Here is a 15,567-nt window from a genome sequence, read left to right as displayed (position 1 = left end):
TTCCTGTAAATATCTTCCTCAACAATAAGAACTCCATATTGAGCGAGTGGCATAAATGAGTTATTCTTAAGGATACATTTGGGAAATAAGGGGTTTGGAGAAAGAAAGGTAGACCTGATGGTAGAACAAGAGTTATTGCATTTTCCCATGAAATTTTAAAGGTGAAAACAGAAAAGTAAGGGAAAATAACGGATGGGGGCAGAGTGGGACTAGAGAGCAGTGGGAAATGGACCCTTGACCTCTTTCCCGTGTCTGCAAAAAGCAGAGTTAAGAGGCATGAGAGGGAATGAAATGAAGGGCAACTGCCTGAGACTTTTCTGTACAGCACAAATCCTATATAATCCTGTAGTTTTAGGAAAGGAAGTTGAGAGACCTACTAAAAATTCTAACCATCTTAAATAAAAAGTTGCTCTTAGTTTTGTTCTTTTCAAACATGGAACTTATTCTTCTGTGGATCAGTGAGTCCCAGGCAATGTGAGGCTGCAACTTAGAACCAGAATTTTACCCAGGAATTTAACAAATTCCAGGAAAAGAATACCTCTCATTGTGTATGTTATCTGTAACAAAATAAATTCTCAACATTTTCATAACCTGTGGTAGCACAAAATCCTCAAAAGTTTCTAGCAATTAAGAGATTCAAAAAAGGAAATTAAATGCATCGTGGTCATTATGTTCTTTCACAAAGGAAAAAAGCATCAGTAAAGCTCTTTATGGCCTTAGGAATGCAGAAAGCAATTATATGATTTTTACACATCCATTTACAATATAAGTCCCTTTCTCCCCTTTTCTTCCTGAAGTTTAAATTTTTCCACATACTTGGCATAGATGACTAAAAATCAAAATGAGTGTTACAGACATGTAACCCACTGAAATTGGGAAGAAAGGGGCTAGAAGGACTTGGGTTCAGCACCTCCCTTGTAAGAGATGGGTGGGGTCCAGTTAAGAGGAGGGAAAGAGGGAAAAGACATTCTCAGAGGTGAGAGCAGCGAGTGTTGCTGTTCTCAATTGTTTCACATTTATGAAATTGTATTGTTGTAAGAAATCATGGAGTTGCCTCCCTCACCTGGTGCAGGTGAGCTTCAGCGAATGTGTGATGATGCATTAGCAAGGTTCCTAGGGCCCTAGAGAGGGGAGGCTGATCCGTGCACTGCGAGAGACCTGAACATGGGTCAGGGAAGTCAGCCCTGGGACAAACATAGGGAGGTTCTCTCAGGTTAGGTCCATTCCAGATGTCACACGAGCCAGGAGGTAGCACAGTGGAGTGGATGCAGTCACCAGCAAACCTAGCACTGATCTGCAGTTCCAACAGTCCGCTGTGAGGTGGGTGCTTGGTGGCTGAATTTGTGACAAAGCACATCTGAATACACAACTATTTAAAAATAATCATTAAAATTCAACTGAAAACTAGAACACACTTTATGTCTCTTGATATTATTAAATACTTTTGCAGCTAAAAATGAGTCTAGAAGTTAAGACTATGAGGATAAAATCCTGGTTATAAGTGGAGGATCTTTTTTTTGAGATGAGAAATAATGTTGAATAAATATTGTAGGCAGCGTTTTTCTAAATTGCTCTTAGCATATCGGGTGAGTTGTTTTGTTTTGTTTGTTTTTTCCTTTCCCTTATTTCCTTCTGGATTGCTCAATTTTGTTTTATCCAAAGGAGAATCCCTAACCAAAGAAGTCAGAATTTTTAACTACTTCATTTGAGTAGATTTAAAAACAGCAAACAGAAAAAAAGCTAAGCAAACTAATTTCCAGCCTCAACGTTTCTTTTTATATTTCAACTTAGATGCATCTTTTCAATGCTCTGGAAATTTTTCAGGATTAGTTTTTCCTTTGCTTTTTAGTTTGTTTGAAATGTTAGAATGTATTTGAAACTCCTTTGTTGAAAAATTCCTACATTGCTGAAACTAAAGGGAATTGGGTTAGCCTTGGATCATACAAAGAGCTATTTATTTTTCATTTGTTTTTATTTATTTTTTCATCTAAATCAAGACCTTGTTTTATCTTTCAAAGTCTTGTCCCCAGGGTTCTTTCTAGCCATTTTCTGTGGTTGCGTTCTGGCAAGTGTCATTTAAGACTTACAAATCAAAACTTAGGGCTGCTACCTAGGGGTAGCTTCTCTGTACCTGTGTTGTCAGTTCAACTCCAATGCCATCTTGCATATTCTTGTAGATCTTGATGAGTGTGCAACTAAGCAGCACAACTGCCAGTTCCTGTGTGTTAACACCATTGGTGGCTTCACATGTAAATGTCCTCCTGGATTTACCCAGCACCACACTGCCTGCATTGGTAAGTGGAAGAGAAAAAAGCCCCATGTGACTCGGAGTTATTCGCTTAAGATGTTATTTTCTATCCCCTCTGCTGTTGGGATAAGAAAACAAAAATATTGAAAAGTATGTGAGTGTGCATGTGGACATACATATATATGAAAAGTTATCGGCCTTATTTGACCTTTTCTAAATCAGTCTGTCTCTTTCTTTTTAAACAATACAAAGAGCGCTTTGGGGAATTTTAATCCTCTGTTTTCTGCCTCTGCTTCTCATAGATAACAACGAATGCACCTCTGACATCAACCTGTGCGGCTCTAAGGGCATTTGCCAGAACACTCCTGGAAGCTTTACCTGTGAATGCCAGCGGGGATTCTCGCTTGACCAGAGTGGTGCCAGCTGTGAAGGTGGGTGGAGTCCTCAGTTGTGTCCAGCTGGTGGACCCCTGTGGAGGTGGCATATGTGACTATCAACACGGTCAATCATCATCTTCTATGAGATGTCAGGGCTGAGTTCAGGGGTAACACCCAACTGAAGATAGCAAACCTTTTGTCTGGTTTGTATGGGTTCCATACCTTAGAGATTCATCTTTAGTCTCATGCTTGGTTGTGTCAAGAACATGCTTTTTTTTGTATAAGGAATTGAACCCAGGGGTGCTCAACAACTGAGCCACATCCCCAGCCCTTTATATATTTTATTTTGAGACAAGGTCTCACTAAGTTGCTTAGGGTCTCATTAATTTGCTAAGACTGGCTTTGAACTCATGATCCTCTGGCCTCAGCCTCCTGAGCCACTGGGATTACAAGTGTGTGCCACCACACCCAATTATATAACATACTTTACCTAGGTATAACAAGACTTTTCTGCTCGGTTAATAATGTAATATAATGGGAATAACTCAGTCAAGAAAAATAGCTAGATTCCTGGTTATTGTGTCCAGTGCAAAAGGGATTTCCCCATGTGGACTAACCATATAAGGAATAACTCTTCTAATATGTAATTAAAAATTTTAATGACATTTTTAGGATTTTATTTTTGCATAGGCACCACTTGGCTTCTAATTCTAGTGCAGATAAGGAAACACAAATAATGTCTAGAGCTATCCCACAGAATATTTTGAGCTTTGCATGAATTTCAACATAATCTTTATTTGTAGACTTCACTAGGAATCTCTGAATGTTTTTCTTCTTAGACCTAGTAAAAGCTCCAGAGTAGATATTCTAGAAGTTTTGGGTGGTAGAATAATTTCTTAGGAGACAGATTCTTACTAGATTTGCCATTCACCTCCACATGTGTCATACGTGTGGCTTCAGAAAGTGGCATAGAGATCAGTGTTGATGTGGCTTAAAGTCGACTCTGCTTCTTTTTCAGACGTGGATGAGTGTGAAGGCAACCACCGCTGCCAGCATGGCTGCCAGAACATCATTGGAGGCTATAGGTGCAGCTGTCCCCAGGGCTACCTCCAGCACTACCAGTGGAACCAGTGTGTTGGCAAGTAGCCTCTGCTCGTTACAGTGCATTGCTCTCAACTCCTATGAGAAAAACTTGGCTCTTTCTGAAAACCTTAATTTGGTTATTGAAGCAACAAGTACTCATTTCAAATTGCCCTAGCCTCATTGAAACCAAAGGGGAGTAAGTCTTTGCAAAATAGAAAACTAAGAAAAAAATATTATGATGAACTATGCTTTGAGAGCATCTGTAATGAAGTGCCCTTATAATTCCTTGACTCTCAACACCCCCTGCCTTTCTGCTGCCTTGCTAGAACACTTGCATTTTCTTCATATCAAGGGTCAACAAATTCTACTTCTAACTGAAATATCAGTCAGCCAGAGGCTATTTGGGGTGACTCATTGGCCTAAGATTCAGAAGTAGTTCTTTTCAGCTGTACACATCATTGAGGCAGAGAGCAAACAGCAGAGATGGAATTTTTTCAGGATTGCTAAATTCTTTTGCTAATTAAGGGAGATCAAAGACTCCCTCATTAAATTGAAATGATATAATCTTTGATTCCGCAGTGTCATGGGAAAATAACTCTTTTTTTTTGTTGTTGTTTGATTCATTCTATTATTTTATCCCTTCCCCCCACCCCTCCCACCCCTCTTTACCCTCTATACAGTACTTCCTTCCTCCATACTTGCCCCCCTCCCTAACCCTAACTCTAACTCTAACACTAACCCTTCCCTCCCCCCGATTATGTGTCATCCTCCACTTATTAGCGATATCATTCGTCCTTTGGCTTTTTGAGATTGGCTTACCTCACTTAGCATGATATTCTCCAATTTCATCCATTTGCCTGCAAATGCCATAATTTTATCATTCTTTATGGCTGAGTAATATTCCATTGTATATATATACCACAGTTTCTTTATCCACTCATCAATTGAAGGACATCTAGGTTGGTTCCACAGCCTGGCTATTGTGAATTGAGCAGCTATGAACATTGATGTGGCTGTATCTCTGTAGTATGCTGATTTTAAGTCCTTTGGGAAAATAACTCTTAATACACATCCGAGGAACACCAGACTAGCTCAAGCCCTTTTGTTTAACTAGTGAAGACCCAGAAGCTCAGGGACAGGAATGTCTTTTGTTCTTTTGTGACATGTCTGGAACTGGAACCCAAGGCCTTTAACTTTCAAGTACCATAGTCACTTTTTCTTTTCATTCAGCAAGCATCTAGGAGTACCACTGCAAGCTTGGTGCTTGGGTGACCTGTTTTAGCTGATACATTCTTGAGTACAGAGCCCTCCTTAGCAAAAACTCAAGGAATTATTGCTTCCTGGATAAATGTTCCACTTTACCCTGACACATTTAGTGTGTTTTCACTTATTAAAATTGTCTCTCATCTAGTTTGATTCTGTATAAGATAATTTTGCAGAGGTATATGGGTTGGCTATGTGGCCCCAGTGCGAAAGAGTTTAGATTGCACAACTCTCTGTGCTATCTGGAGTTAATAAAAACATCTTTGTTCATTATCAGTTTAAGGATTGGGGGCAGAGAGTCTATGATTTGAATCACCAGTTTCTAACATTGTTCACAAAACTTCAGAGTGAACTTCATTGATTTGATAGCCAGTATATGAGCCTGTCTGTTCTCATTATGTAGGTTACTTTAATGAAATTGGAGCAATGGGAAAAAACATAAAAGAGGAAGACTTTAATCCAGGGATATTAGAGATGGTTAGACCTTGCCCTACTTGCCTGGGGAGTCTGTTTTGGTCCTATGAAGATCATCTCCTGGCTGGATGTTCTGAAAGAATAAGTTGGTTAGGAAGAGGTTTGGGGATCTTGATGTCCCCCCAAAAGCAAACTGACCTCATAAATCTCAAGAATTAGAGTTCTCCAGAATGAGCACTGCCCTGGGCTTAGAATGGCTTCCCAAGAGCCATGCAGGACAGAGCAGATCTGTTGCACCAACCCCTCCTGGATCCTCACTCCTGTCTGTCCTCCAGTTCACTATCCCAATGGCTGGGTTTGGAGAAAGGTACCATTGATTTCAATGCAAATACCAAATTTTCAGCTTGCAGTTGGAGTCAACCAATTTTAGACAGAATTACTAAGAGAAACCTGATCAGACATTTGAGTTTTTCCTGCTGGTACTCTCTAATACCACAGCTAACTTATAGGCTGAGCTGACCTCCAATTTTAGAGGTCAAACTGGTGTTGTTGATTCACTTTTGTGAAGTAGTTTTCAGAGACCCTAATGCTGTTTCAATAAAATTATAATCATCTCTTTTTTGTAAAAAGAACAGACCCTTTAACATTTGAAATATCAAGTGAAAGAATAAGATGAATATTTTAGTGTAGAAAAATTCCTTGCAGATTCATTTGCTCCCAGATACACGAGATGAAAAAGGTTGGAAAAATGCAGAACACATTAACCAAACTGAGGAGTTTGTATATTGATACAAAGGTTGAGTGCACAGACACACTATTTCCTAGCTGTTAACTCTGAACATCTGCTGACTTCTTATCTTAATCTGCACTCCACTCCATCACACCTCTCCGACCCAGATCAGCAAATTTAATTTACACTTTATTAAATTCTTAGGAGGGAAACAAAGTAAAATAATATAGAAAATTTTTGAAAGGGAAGAAGGAGAGTTCCTGACCGGAATGAATGTTTGCAATAACACAGAGGCTCCAAGTTAAAAAGAATTTAAGAGATTATCTAGTCTAAACTCTTTCCTAACATATAAACCCCTCACCAGACTCCTCATCATTCCAGTTTGGCTTGAAGACCACCTTGAAAGGCACTTATTTTCTCCCCAGATAGCCCAATCTAGGTACAGACAGCTTCAGTACTTGAAAATGTCTTTTTTATAAGGAATGAAATTTCCCTCCCTATAACTTCTAACCAATGGTCCTATTTCTGCCTTTTGGCCAAAAGCAGAATGCAACTCAATAAGCTCTGCATTGAGAGGTCTTCCCTTTGTCCACCAATACCTTATTGGCTTTTTAGTCAGTGTCCCAGCAAGAAACAAATGGCTGAGCCCAACCCAGAGTGGAGGACAAGGAAACAGAACTGTACACACTCCACACAGAGCAGCTTCCTGGGAGCATGCTCTGGAGGGGCAGGGAAAAGACAGCCAACCAGGACTTGTCCCTACGCAAGGAAACACCCTCAGCTCTGGGATCTGACATTGGGCTTGGTGCCTATGGTCTCCATTGGCCTCGTCACACACCTCATCCCTAATTTAAAATAAAGGGGAAAGGAACACAGACAATGACCCATTTCACTCTTTCTGTTTTAGAAACCTGTAGCCTTAGGTGGGGACTTCAGATCCTTGGATATAGAGGATCTTCAAACAGATGAAGTCAGGCTTACCCACCCATAGCTGGAGGGGCAGAGGGAAAGAGGAAAGGAGGGCAGACAAGTGTGTGAATAATATACATCTATATCATCAAGCACCCTGCCCCCACCACTTTTACTTACCTATGTTCTAACTTCAAAAAAAAAAAAAAAAAAGAAGAAGAAGAAATAGATTTGTTGGGATATATTTTCTTTTCTTTACAGATGAATATGCCTTGACAAAGAAGGTAAAGCTAATTATAGGAGAAAGGCAGCACCAATTTAATTAAATGTGAGCAAGTTTCTTGAGAGCAGTAGTGATGTGAAGAAAATCACCTTTCACAGTCAGAAACACCTGCCTGTGAATCTCAGCCTTGCTGCTTCCAGCTGTGAGATCTGGAAAAGCTCTCTGAATCTCACCTTCTCCAGGAAATAGGATTCCCACCTCTCAGGACTGTAGGAAGAACTGTAGGGAGTGTGAAACACCTAGTATCATATCTGTTAGACAGTGGGTATCTAATAATGTTCTTTTCCTTCCCCTCTTGCTTCCTTCGGAAGCAGGTATTCACTAAGTGAAGAGCAGGCCAATCTACCTGTGGTCAAATGAACATATGCTTGCAAATGGACTGAGGCCATTAAGAAATGTCTTACCAGCAAGTTTCCAACCTGCCTTACAAAGGCAGGTCTACAAAACTGTATTGGAGATTTCAAACAGTATAAATTGGAAGTAATGAGAAATTCACAGTTTTCTTCCCTTGAGTTGAATTTTTTAAAGTTAGATTCTTTTTCCTACTTCTTACCACTAGACTTGGCAGGTCCCTGTGGGTAGCCAGTCCTGCAGCAACTCTCTCTCTTGTGGGTTTCCCACAGTTGTTGCTTGAGAAGTCTGCACTAAATCTCCTCCAGCCTCTCCTAACTTTAGACATGGTTCAGACACTCTGGGAAGGAGGCTGGTTGGGATGTAGTGGGGAGTGCCACTCAGAGATGGGAGCAGATGTACCAGAAGGCACTATTCATCTCAAGAACAAGCACCTGGGGGCTTTTGCGGATTGTTGAAAAAGAAGTCCAAATGGGGTGACACCTTGTGCAGAATAATAGCCCTCCCAAGGCTGCACATCCTGTGTAAGGAGGGCTGAAAGGGCAATATCCAGGGACATGGTTTCTCTGCTCTTGAGATATTTGTCCCATTGCTGGGCATTTGTGAAGCAAGGGTACCAAAAACTGCAAAACCCCTTCCTTCCATCCCTGGACCCTTAATCTGAGCTGTGAACCAGCCCCATATTCCTTACTGGATGTTCACGTGAAGCGGAACATACTAGTGTGGGTTTCCTGTGAGAACTGAGGTCTGCTGGTCGTCAGCATGCCATCCTCCTGTGCTCTCCACCCAGGGATTTTGCCCTCATCTGCCACTTTTAGTCACAACATGGCAGAGGCCACATCCATGTCCACATCTTGCTTTGTTGTTCTTCTCTCCACCCTGGCTACCTCTACCTGCCTTCCCCTTCTGAGAGCTTAGCTACAGGACAGTGCCCAGCCGCAGTGGCCTGGCCCTGACCCCTCATTAGAAATCTCTGGTCAGTGTCACACATGCGTGTCCTCTTGTTTTCATTGCAGATGAAAATGAGTGCCTCAGTGCCCACATCTGCGGAGGAGCCTCCTGTCACAACACCCTGGGGAGCTACAAGTGCATGTGTCCTGCTGGCTTCCAGTACCAACAGTTCAGCGGGGGATGCCAAGACATCAATGAATGTGGTTCCTCACAGGCCCCCTGCAGTTATGGCTGCTCCAATACTGAGGGTGGCTACCTGTGTGGCTGTCCACCTGGTTACTTCCGAATAGGCCAAGGGTAAGCAAGGCTGGTTGACAACGCTCTTATTCATACTACATGAGTATGTTTAACTCATAATTGCCTGTCCTACTAGAGGAGAACCATCTTTTTGTTGTTTCAGGTTATTTTATTTGTAAGGGGGCATCTGGATTTCTGAAAATTCCTAGAACATCAAATTAATGAAACTGTCTTGCAAATATCTCACTGTGTGACTTCTCAGTCTCATTCTCTTGATCTTCACATCTTGCTGGGAAGTTATTCATCTCTCCACAGCCCAGTGGACTCAGGCTGCCCACTGTTGGCCCACCCTTGTGCTGGGGCAGGCAGAATCTTCTCCTGGCTTCAGATGCCCTCTTGTCCAGTTCCCACTGCGATAAGTCACACAGATTACTTTTTGCTAAGGGTCTCTTAGGGTTTTAAAAGTATATTTTGCACCTCAGACTTGAATTTATATTAAAAATTATCAACTGAGCATTAAGTATTAAGTTGAAGTAATTAAGGTATTTCACCAAATTTAAGCCAGGTATGGTGGCACACGCCCATAACTCCAATAACTCAGAAACCTGCAGCAGAAGGATCACAAGTTTGAGAACAGTCTGAGAAACTTAGCAAAACCTGTCTCAAAGCAAAACAAAGGAAAGGAGGAAAGAAAAGGGCTGGGAATGTAACTTGGTGGTAAAGTACCCTGGGTTTAATCCCAGAACTAACTAAATAGATGTCATTCTAAGATAAAAAGAAAAAAACATCTCACCAAATTATATGTGTGTGTGGGGGGGGGGGGGGGGGGGGGCGGGGAAGACATTTTTCTATTTGACTCAATGATTTTACACTTTAGGGGTAAGTTTTCAAAGTTTAGATCTTTTTCCTGCTGAGTTAATCTGACTCGGGTGTCCATCTAGTTTTAGCTATCCTGTGAAGAGTTGTGATTTTCAACTTTTCAGTTAGGTACACACAGACACTAAATCTATCCTCTCCACACTCACACACACACATGCACCCACAGAGTTACATATTCACACACATACACACACTCATACCAAATTATTGATTTAGTGTCTTGGATTCCTTGACACACAAGCATCAAGTGATTTATTGTGGGTCTGAATAAACTTGAAGATAAAAGAATGTTTCCTGGGAAAGCATACAGGATGCCAGCAACAGGACACAAATTCCCAGGTGGTGGTGTCTGACTCTCAGTCCACTCATTCTTTACAGTTTGATGCCAGAACCATTTTTCCCAGCAAAAATTGTGACACTCCAAACTGGCTTTTGGCCAGTGGGATTTTAGTCACACTTCTTATAAGTGGTGCTCTTGGGATATGAAAACACTGAAAAGAAGTTCTGAGAAAAGAATCAAAGCCTGAATATTTGGATTTCCCTCCCAATAACTTAATCATTATGAGAATGAGCATATATCATTTCATCCATTTTATTGTTTCTAGCATTTTATTGTTTTATTATTTCATATTGCAAGATAAACAGGGAAGGAAATGTGTCGGACTTGAGCAAGACTGTGGAAAATAGTAGGAACCTATAAATCACTGTGAAATACAACAAATATTCTACTCATTGGTATTGTGATTTGAATCCTGGGGGCATACAGGGAAAATGAGCTATAAGGAGTAAGTCAACTATTACAGAAAAACAGATAAGTAATATTTGGTCTACATTTAACTGCCTTAGTAAAAATCTACCCTTTATAATGGTTTTGGCTTCTAATCACTAGAGTGGACTCTACCCCAAAATAAAGATTTTTTTAGGATCATTCAAATGTTTCAACACATTTGGAAAGGGGAGCCTGATAAATACACATTCCAAGTGGCCGCTGAAATAGTAAGCAGAATAACAAAACAAGGTACTTGTGAAACATGCAAGCTTCACTCGGTAACTTGGCTTTGATAACTGAAACGCAAAGAAAAACAGCTGAACTAGATGTCTCCTGGGCATGGGTTTGTTTATCCAGCTTCACATGAGTCAAAGCCAATGGCCCTAGTGGTTTTGAATGACTTGAAACAGTTTCCCACAGTTGGGCAAGCTCTGATTCTTCATGAATTTTATATGTTGATACATACACTAATTATATATATATAGAGAGAGTACATTATGTATTATGTATATATAATACACGTTGCTCATCTTCATAGTTTAGTACTAAATCAACCCTTAATTATTTCCTAGGTCTTTCTTATCTGTAATCAGCAAAAATGAGAGGTCAAAAAATAGCAGTGATTGCTGGGGAGCTTGAGTGAGGAAGGGTGGTGTTGGCAATGGAAGAGGCCAAGAAACTGGACAAGGAACCCAGGGGTACAGAAAACTAAGGAACACTCTGAACTTGCAGTCACCTTCTCGCGCCAGCAGGGGGCAGTAGTAGCAGGGCAGGTAGCAGTGAGAACTGACAGTCTCTGACCACAATAAAGTCAGAATGCAGAATGAAGAACAACTATGGTGTCCAGGCAAGATGCCCCACACATGGCTCACTTGTCCAGTCCTTGATGTTTTCTGGAGGTGAAGATGGGAGGAGACCTTTCTCACATGCATGGAGCCTGATTCACCAAAAGAAGACTTATTTAACCTGCCAACTAACCTAGTCTCCCTTCAATCCCCTGTTCTCTTCTGGTATCCCCTCCCCAACACAAGTACTGCAAAATGCCTACCCTGGCAGGTTTGGAAAATGAAGGGATGCATAACTGTGCAAAACAGGGTCTTGAGATGTAGTAGAAAAAAAATCAATAAACTCAGAAGACTGGGAATGAGAGACCCAACATAGAGGACCTTCCAGCACCAGCTGGTCATCCAATGGACAAACAGTCAAGGTCTGAATGTCACTAGTGCTTAGACCAGGCTTCTCCAGAATTCTCACACTGCATCCCTAGTCTCCTGGTTTTAATGAAAAACCATTATGCTCCCCTTTTGATGCAGGCATTGTGTTTCTGGAATGGGCATGGGCCGAGGAGGCTCGGAGGCACCTGTCAGCGGTGAAATGGATGACAATTCACTTTCCCCAGAGGCTTGCTATGAGTGTAAGATCAATGGCTACCCCAAGCGAGGCAGGAAACGAAGAAGTACAAATGAAACAGATGCCTCCAATATCAAGGTAGGTCAGAAGGTTTCTCCTGCTGTATCCTATTGTGGAAAGCCCTCCCAGATTCCTGTGGTTTCCTCCAAGGATGCTCCAAAGTGTGAAAAACCTCCCCAGGGATAAAATCCAGACATTCCCTGAGCCCTGGGCTGCATTTTATAGGAGGCTGTGGGGCTTTCTGAAGTTTCTTGCTCTTTTCGGGAGTGGCCATCCGAAGGTTTTCACATACTTACTCATTTCCTCTGTCTGGCCAAAAAGAAAGTCAAACACCCACCCAAAGTCTGCTGAAAGGACAAGGCCTGAGATCCAGGACAGCAAGTGGGCAGAATAGCGAGGTGACATAGTGCTCCCTACACAGGGACGCCAAGTTCCGAAAGCTAGAGGCTCCTCTACTGAAAGGAACCATGTGGAGTGTGAGGGAACTTGGACTGTAGACAAGAACAACACAGAGCTGAAGCAGCCTGGCTTTCTTTGCCTACGGCTGCGGCAGCCTCTCAGTCAACTCGGAAATGCACAGATATTCACCCAGACCTCTGGCTCCTGGCCGGAGAATCCAGCACATGTGGTCCCAGAGAGGCAAGCAAGAAGCCAGGTGAAAAGCATTGACTATTAGCAGGTCATCACAGTCAGGAAGTAGGTTCATAGGTGTGTCCTGAGAAGGGGGTGGAATTGCGTCAGTGAACGAAATTAAAAGAGACTGGTTCTTAGTATCAGCGCTGCAACCACCTGCTGTGATTTGGGAAATGAGATTAGTCTTTGGAAAGAAAATAATCTCTTAGAACAGCAATTCTCAAACTTGAGCATGCCTCTGAATCACCTGGAAGGGTTCTTAAAGTGGAATGCCCGGGAGACATGCCTGGGAAATCTGATTCAGTAGGTCTGGGTGGTGCTGAGCATTTGCACATCTAACACATTCCCAGATGACACTGCTGCTGCTGATTCCGGAACCATACTTTGAGACCCTCTGCATGAGGAAACATCCAAATACAAGTGGTTTCAAATATAAGTGCCCTCCTTCCTGACTTCAATTTAACAGTTTTTAGTATTATTAATACGTGCTAATTTAAACACATTTGTGGTTTGAACAAAGTGCTTTATGAATGTGCATTTTCAACACAACATATACGATATGGACAAAAAAGTTGTATTAGTGTAAGATTTTAATCACTTTTTCTTTAATATGAGAACAAAATGGCATATTTACGTGGAATTTAGCACATTATCATATCTCCCCAGGATCTGTCTGAAACAGAAGCCAACGTGAGTCTTGCAAGTTGGGATGTTGAAAAGACAGCCACCTTTGCTTTCAATATTTCCCACGTCAGTAACAAGGTCCGAATCCTAGAACTTCTTCCAGCCCTTACGACTCTGACGAATCACAACAGATACTTGATTGAATCTGGAAACGAAGATGGCTTCTTTAAAATCAACCAAAAGGAAGGGATCAGCTACCTCCACTTTACCAAGAAGAAGCCAGTGGCTGGAACCTACTCGTTACAAATCAGTAGTACTCCACTTTACAGAAAGAAAGAACTTGACCAGCTAGAAGACAGACATGACAAAGACTACCTCAGTGGTGAACTGGGTGATAATCTGAAGATGAAAATTCAGATTTTGCTTCATTAATTCACCATCCAGAGACCAAATAATTAAAAGAAAAACAACTATAGATAGGTAGAATTATATTCCTCCCCCCATCAGAATCTTCATATCATAGGTACAGTCTTTCACCAAGTAAATTTTTATAAATAAGCACTATTCTTGTATTACAAAAGCAAGGTACAGGCGGTGACCCTATTTGAACAACCACTTTCTCAGGCTTCTCATATGTGTAGCTAAGCTACCTTGTCATGTGTTGATTCTTGAAAACTGGGACCTGTATATCCACTGGGGGTGGCCCATGTGTCCCTCCCAGCAGGTGGGCAGGAATGTGCTTTCATTTGATGGACTATTCTGTTGTTATTTTTTTTTTCCTTCAAATTTTGAAACTTTGCTTCTCCAAATACTAGATTGGCCATTTATCATACCTATTTGGTGCTAGTAAATTTTCAAACTAGATTTATAAATGCACTGTAATATTTACACAACTTAGAAAACCAAATTGCAAGTATCCAGTTCAAATACTTCATTAATTTCAATCAACCAAAGTTAGTTCAATAGCTTATCTCAGTTATGAGTATAATACATTTTATGTAAATTAAGTGTGTGTATACTGTAATCGTGCTATTTTTTATCATTGAAACATTTATAAACTAGAATAATAATGCCCTTAATGTGAGGGTTTGTAATGGTGCTTATTAAGACCAAAGACTTGTTAAACGTCTACACCAAGTGGTAATGGAATTTCCGTGACTGGCCCACGTGTGCACTGAGGTTGGGAAGGACCAGGAACCGGCCTCAGCTGCCAGAGGATTACCAGTGCACCCTTCGTCGCAGCACGTGCAATATGCCAAAATTACTCTAGGTCATTCCTGTCAGCAAGGGGTCAATGTCATAAATGTCACAATAAAACAATCTCTTCTTTTTTTTAGTTTACCCCTTGGCTTTGTGTTCTTGCATGGATTTGGGGTTGGAGGGGCCTTTCTGGAGGCTAAATAAAGTCTCCTGGATTTAAGTTATTCTGAGTCTGTTATTTATAGTTAATAAAGGTGCCACATGTATAACCACTAGAAGAACAAATGAGCACATGTGAATTAGTCCCTTACTGTATTCATTAAAGATGGCAGAGTGCTGGTCATAGTAACCTGACTTACTAGTAAGAAATTTAGATTGCATCATTTCTGAAACATGATCTCATAATCCTGTGACTTTTAAACTCCCAGATTTAAGTACTTTCAAATATGAAGTTGTCATTGTCTTAGAGCACTCGAATTTCATTAGAGAAGATTTATGCCCCTTTCCCTCACATACCCAGTGTTGGCAAGATTTAGGTGTTCCATCTTTTTTCCCTAAACATCTGTTGTTGGTCAATGCTAGCCTGATTACAAAAGACTAATGTCAAATCAAATCCAATTGAATGCTATAACTCTTGGTTTCTAAATGTACTAATTTGAAAATGCTGTTTTATTTTAGTGCAATACGGAACTGTTAAGCTCATTTGGTTGATATGAGATAGTTTTTGAAATGCCTTAGGACAGCAAAACAATTCTATGGTGGTGAAAATAAGGTAGATTAAGATTATTGTTCAAAGGGGGAAAACTACAAGACACAGGAAAATCCTCTCAATTCTTTGAAGAGTTAAGCTGAAGAAAATTGAATAGGTATGTTTCTATATTGTTCCAGAAGGCATTACTGGGTAAGTTGATGCAAACCTCAGTTTAACATGCACCTTCCTACTTATGAAGCTTGTCACGAGCTAGAAGAGTGTCAGTCTAGGCTTAATGACAACCGCTGGACAAGGATACTTTCTTCCACCTAACAGGTCGTGACCATCTTGAAAGTTGGTTTGTTTGTTGTTTTGTTTTGTTTTGTTTTAATCACTAATTTGCCATCAAAAAAAAAAAATCCTTTCTCATAATAGGTGCTAATAACAATGAGTTGAATGACTAGAGTGGGAGGGATTTGTGCCCTGAGTAGGAGGTTAAAATATGACTCAAAATT

General features: G+C 40.9%; 1 protein-coding gene across 2 annotated transcripts in view; it reads left to right on the top strand.

Moving 5' to 3' along the window:
* Positions 1 to 14,502, top strand: part of FBN1 (fibrillin 1) — a 252,572-nt gene extending 238,070 nt beyond the window's left edge. For both annotated transcript variants that reach the window (XM_079128081.1, XM_079128080.1), the window contains 6 exons: positions 2,178 to 2,294; positions 2,551 to 2,679; positions 3,644 to 3,763; positions 8,675 to 8,906; positions 11,808 to 11,982; positions 13,204 to 14,502. In XM_079128081.1, coding sequence (XP_078984207.1) covers positions 2,178 to 2,294; positions 2,551 to 2,679; positions 3,644 to 3,763; positions 8,675 to 8,906; positions 11,808 to 11,982; positions 13,204 to 13,593 — 1,163 coding nt within the window. In that variant the 3' untranslated portion in view covers positions 13,594 to 14,502. The remainder of the gene's footprint in view (positions 1 to 2,177; positions 2,295 to 2,550; positions 2,680 to 3,643; positions 3,764 to 8,674; positions 8,907 to 11,807; positions 11,983 to 13,203) is intronic.
* Positions 14,503 to 15,567: the final 1,065 nt, after the last annotated feature.

The sequence above is a fragment of the Sciurus vulgaris genome, assembly GCF_902686455.1.
Source record: "Sciurus vulgaris genome assembly, chromosome: 2".
Classification (NCBI taxonomy): domain Eukaryota; kingdom Metazoa; phylum Chordata; class Mammalia; order Rodentia; family Sciuridae; genus Sciurus; species Sciurus vulgaris.
This window is presented reverse-complemented; position numbering and strand designations above follow the sequence as displayed.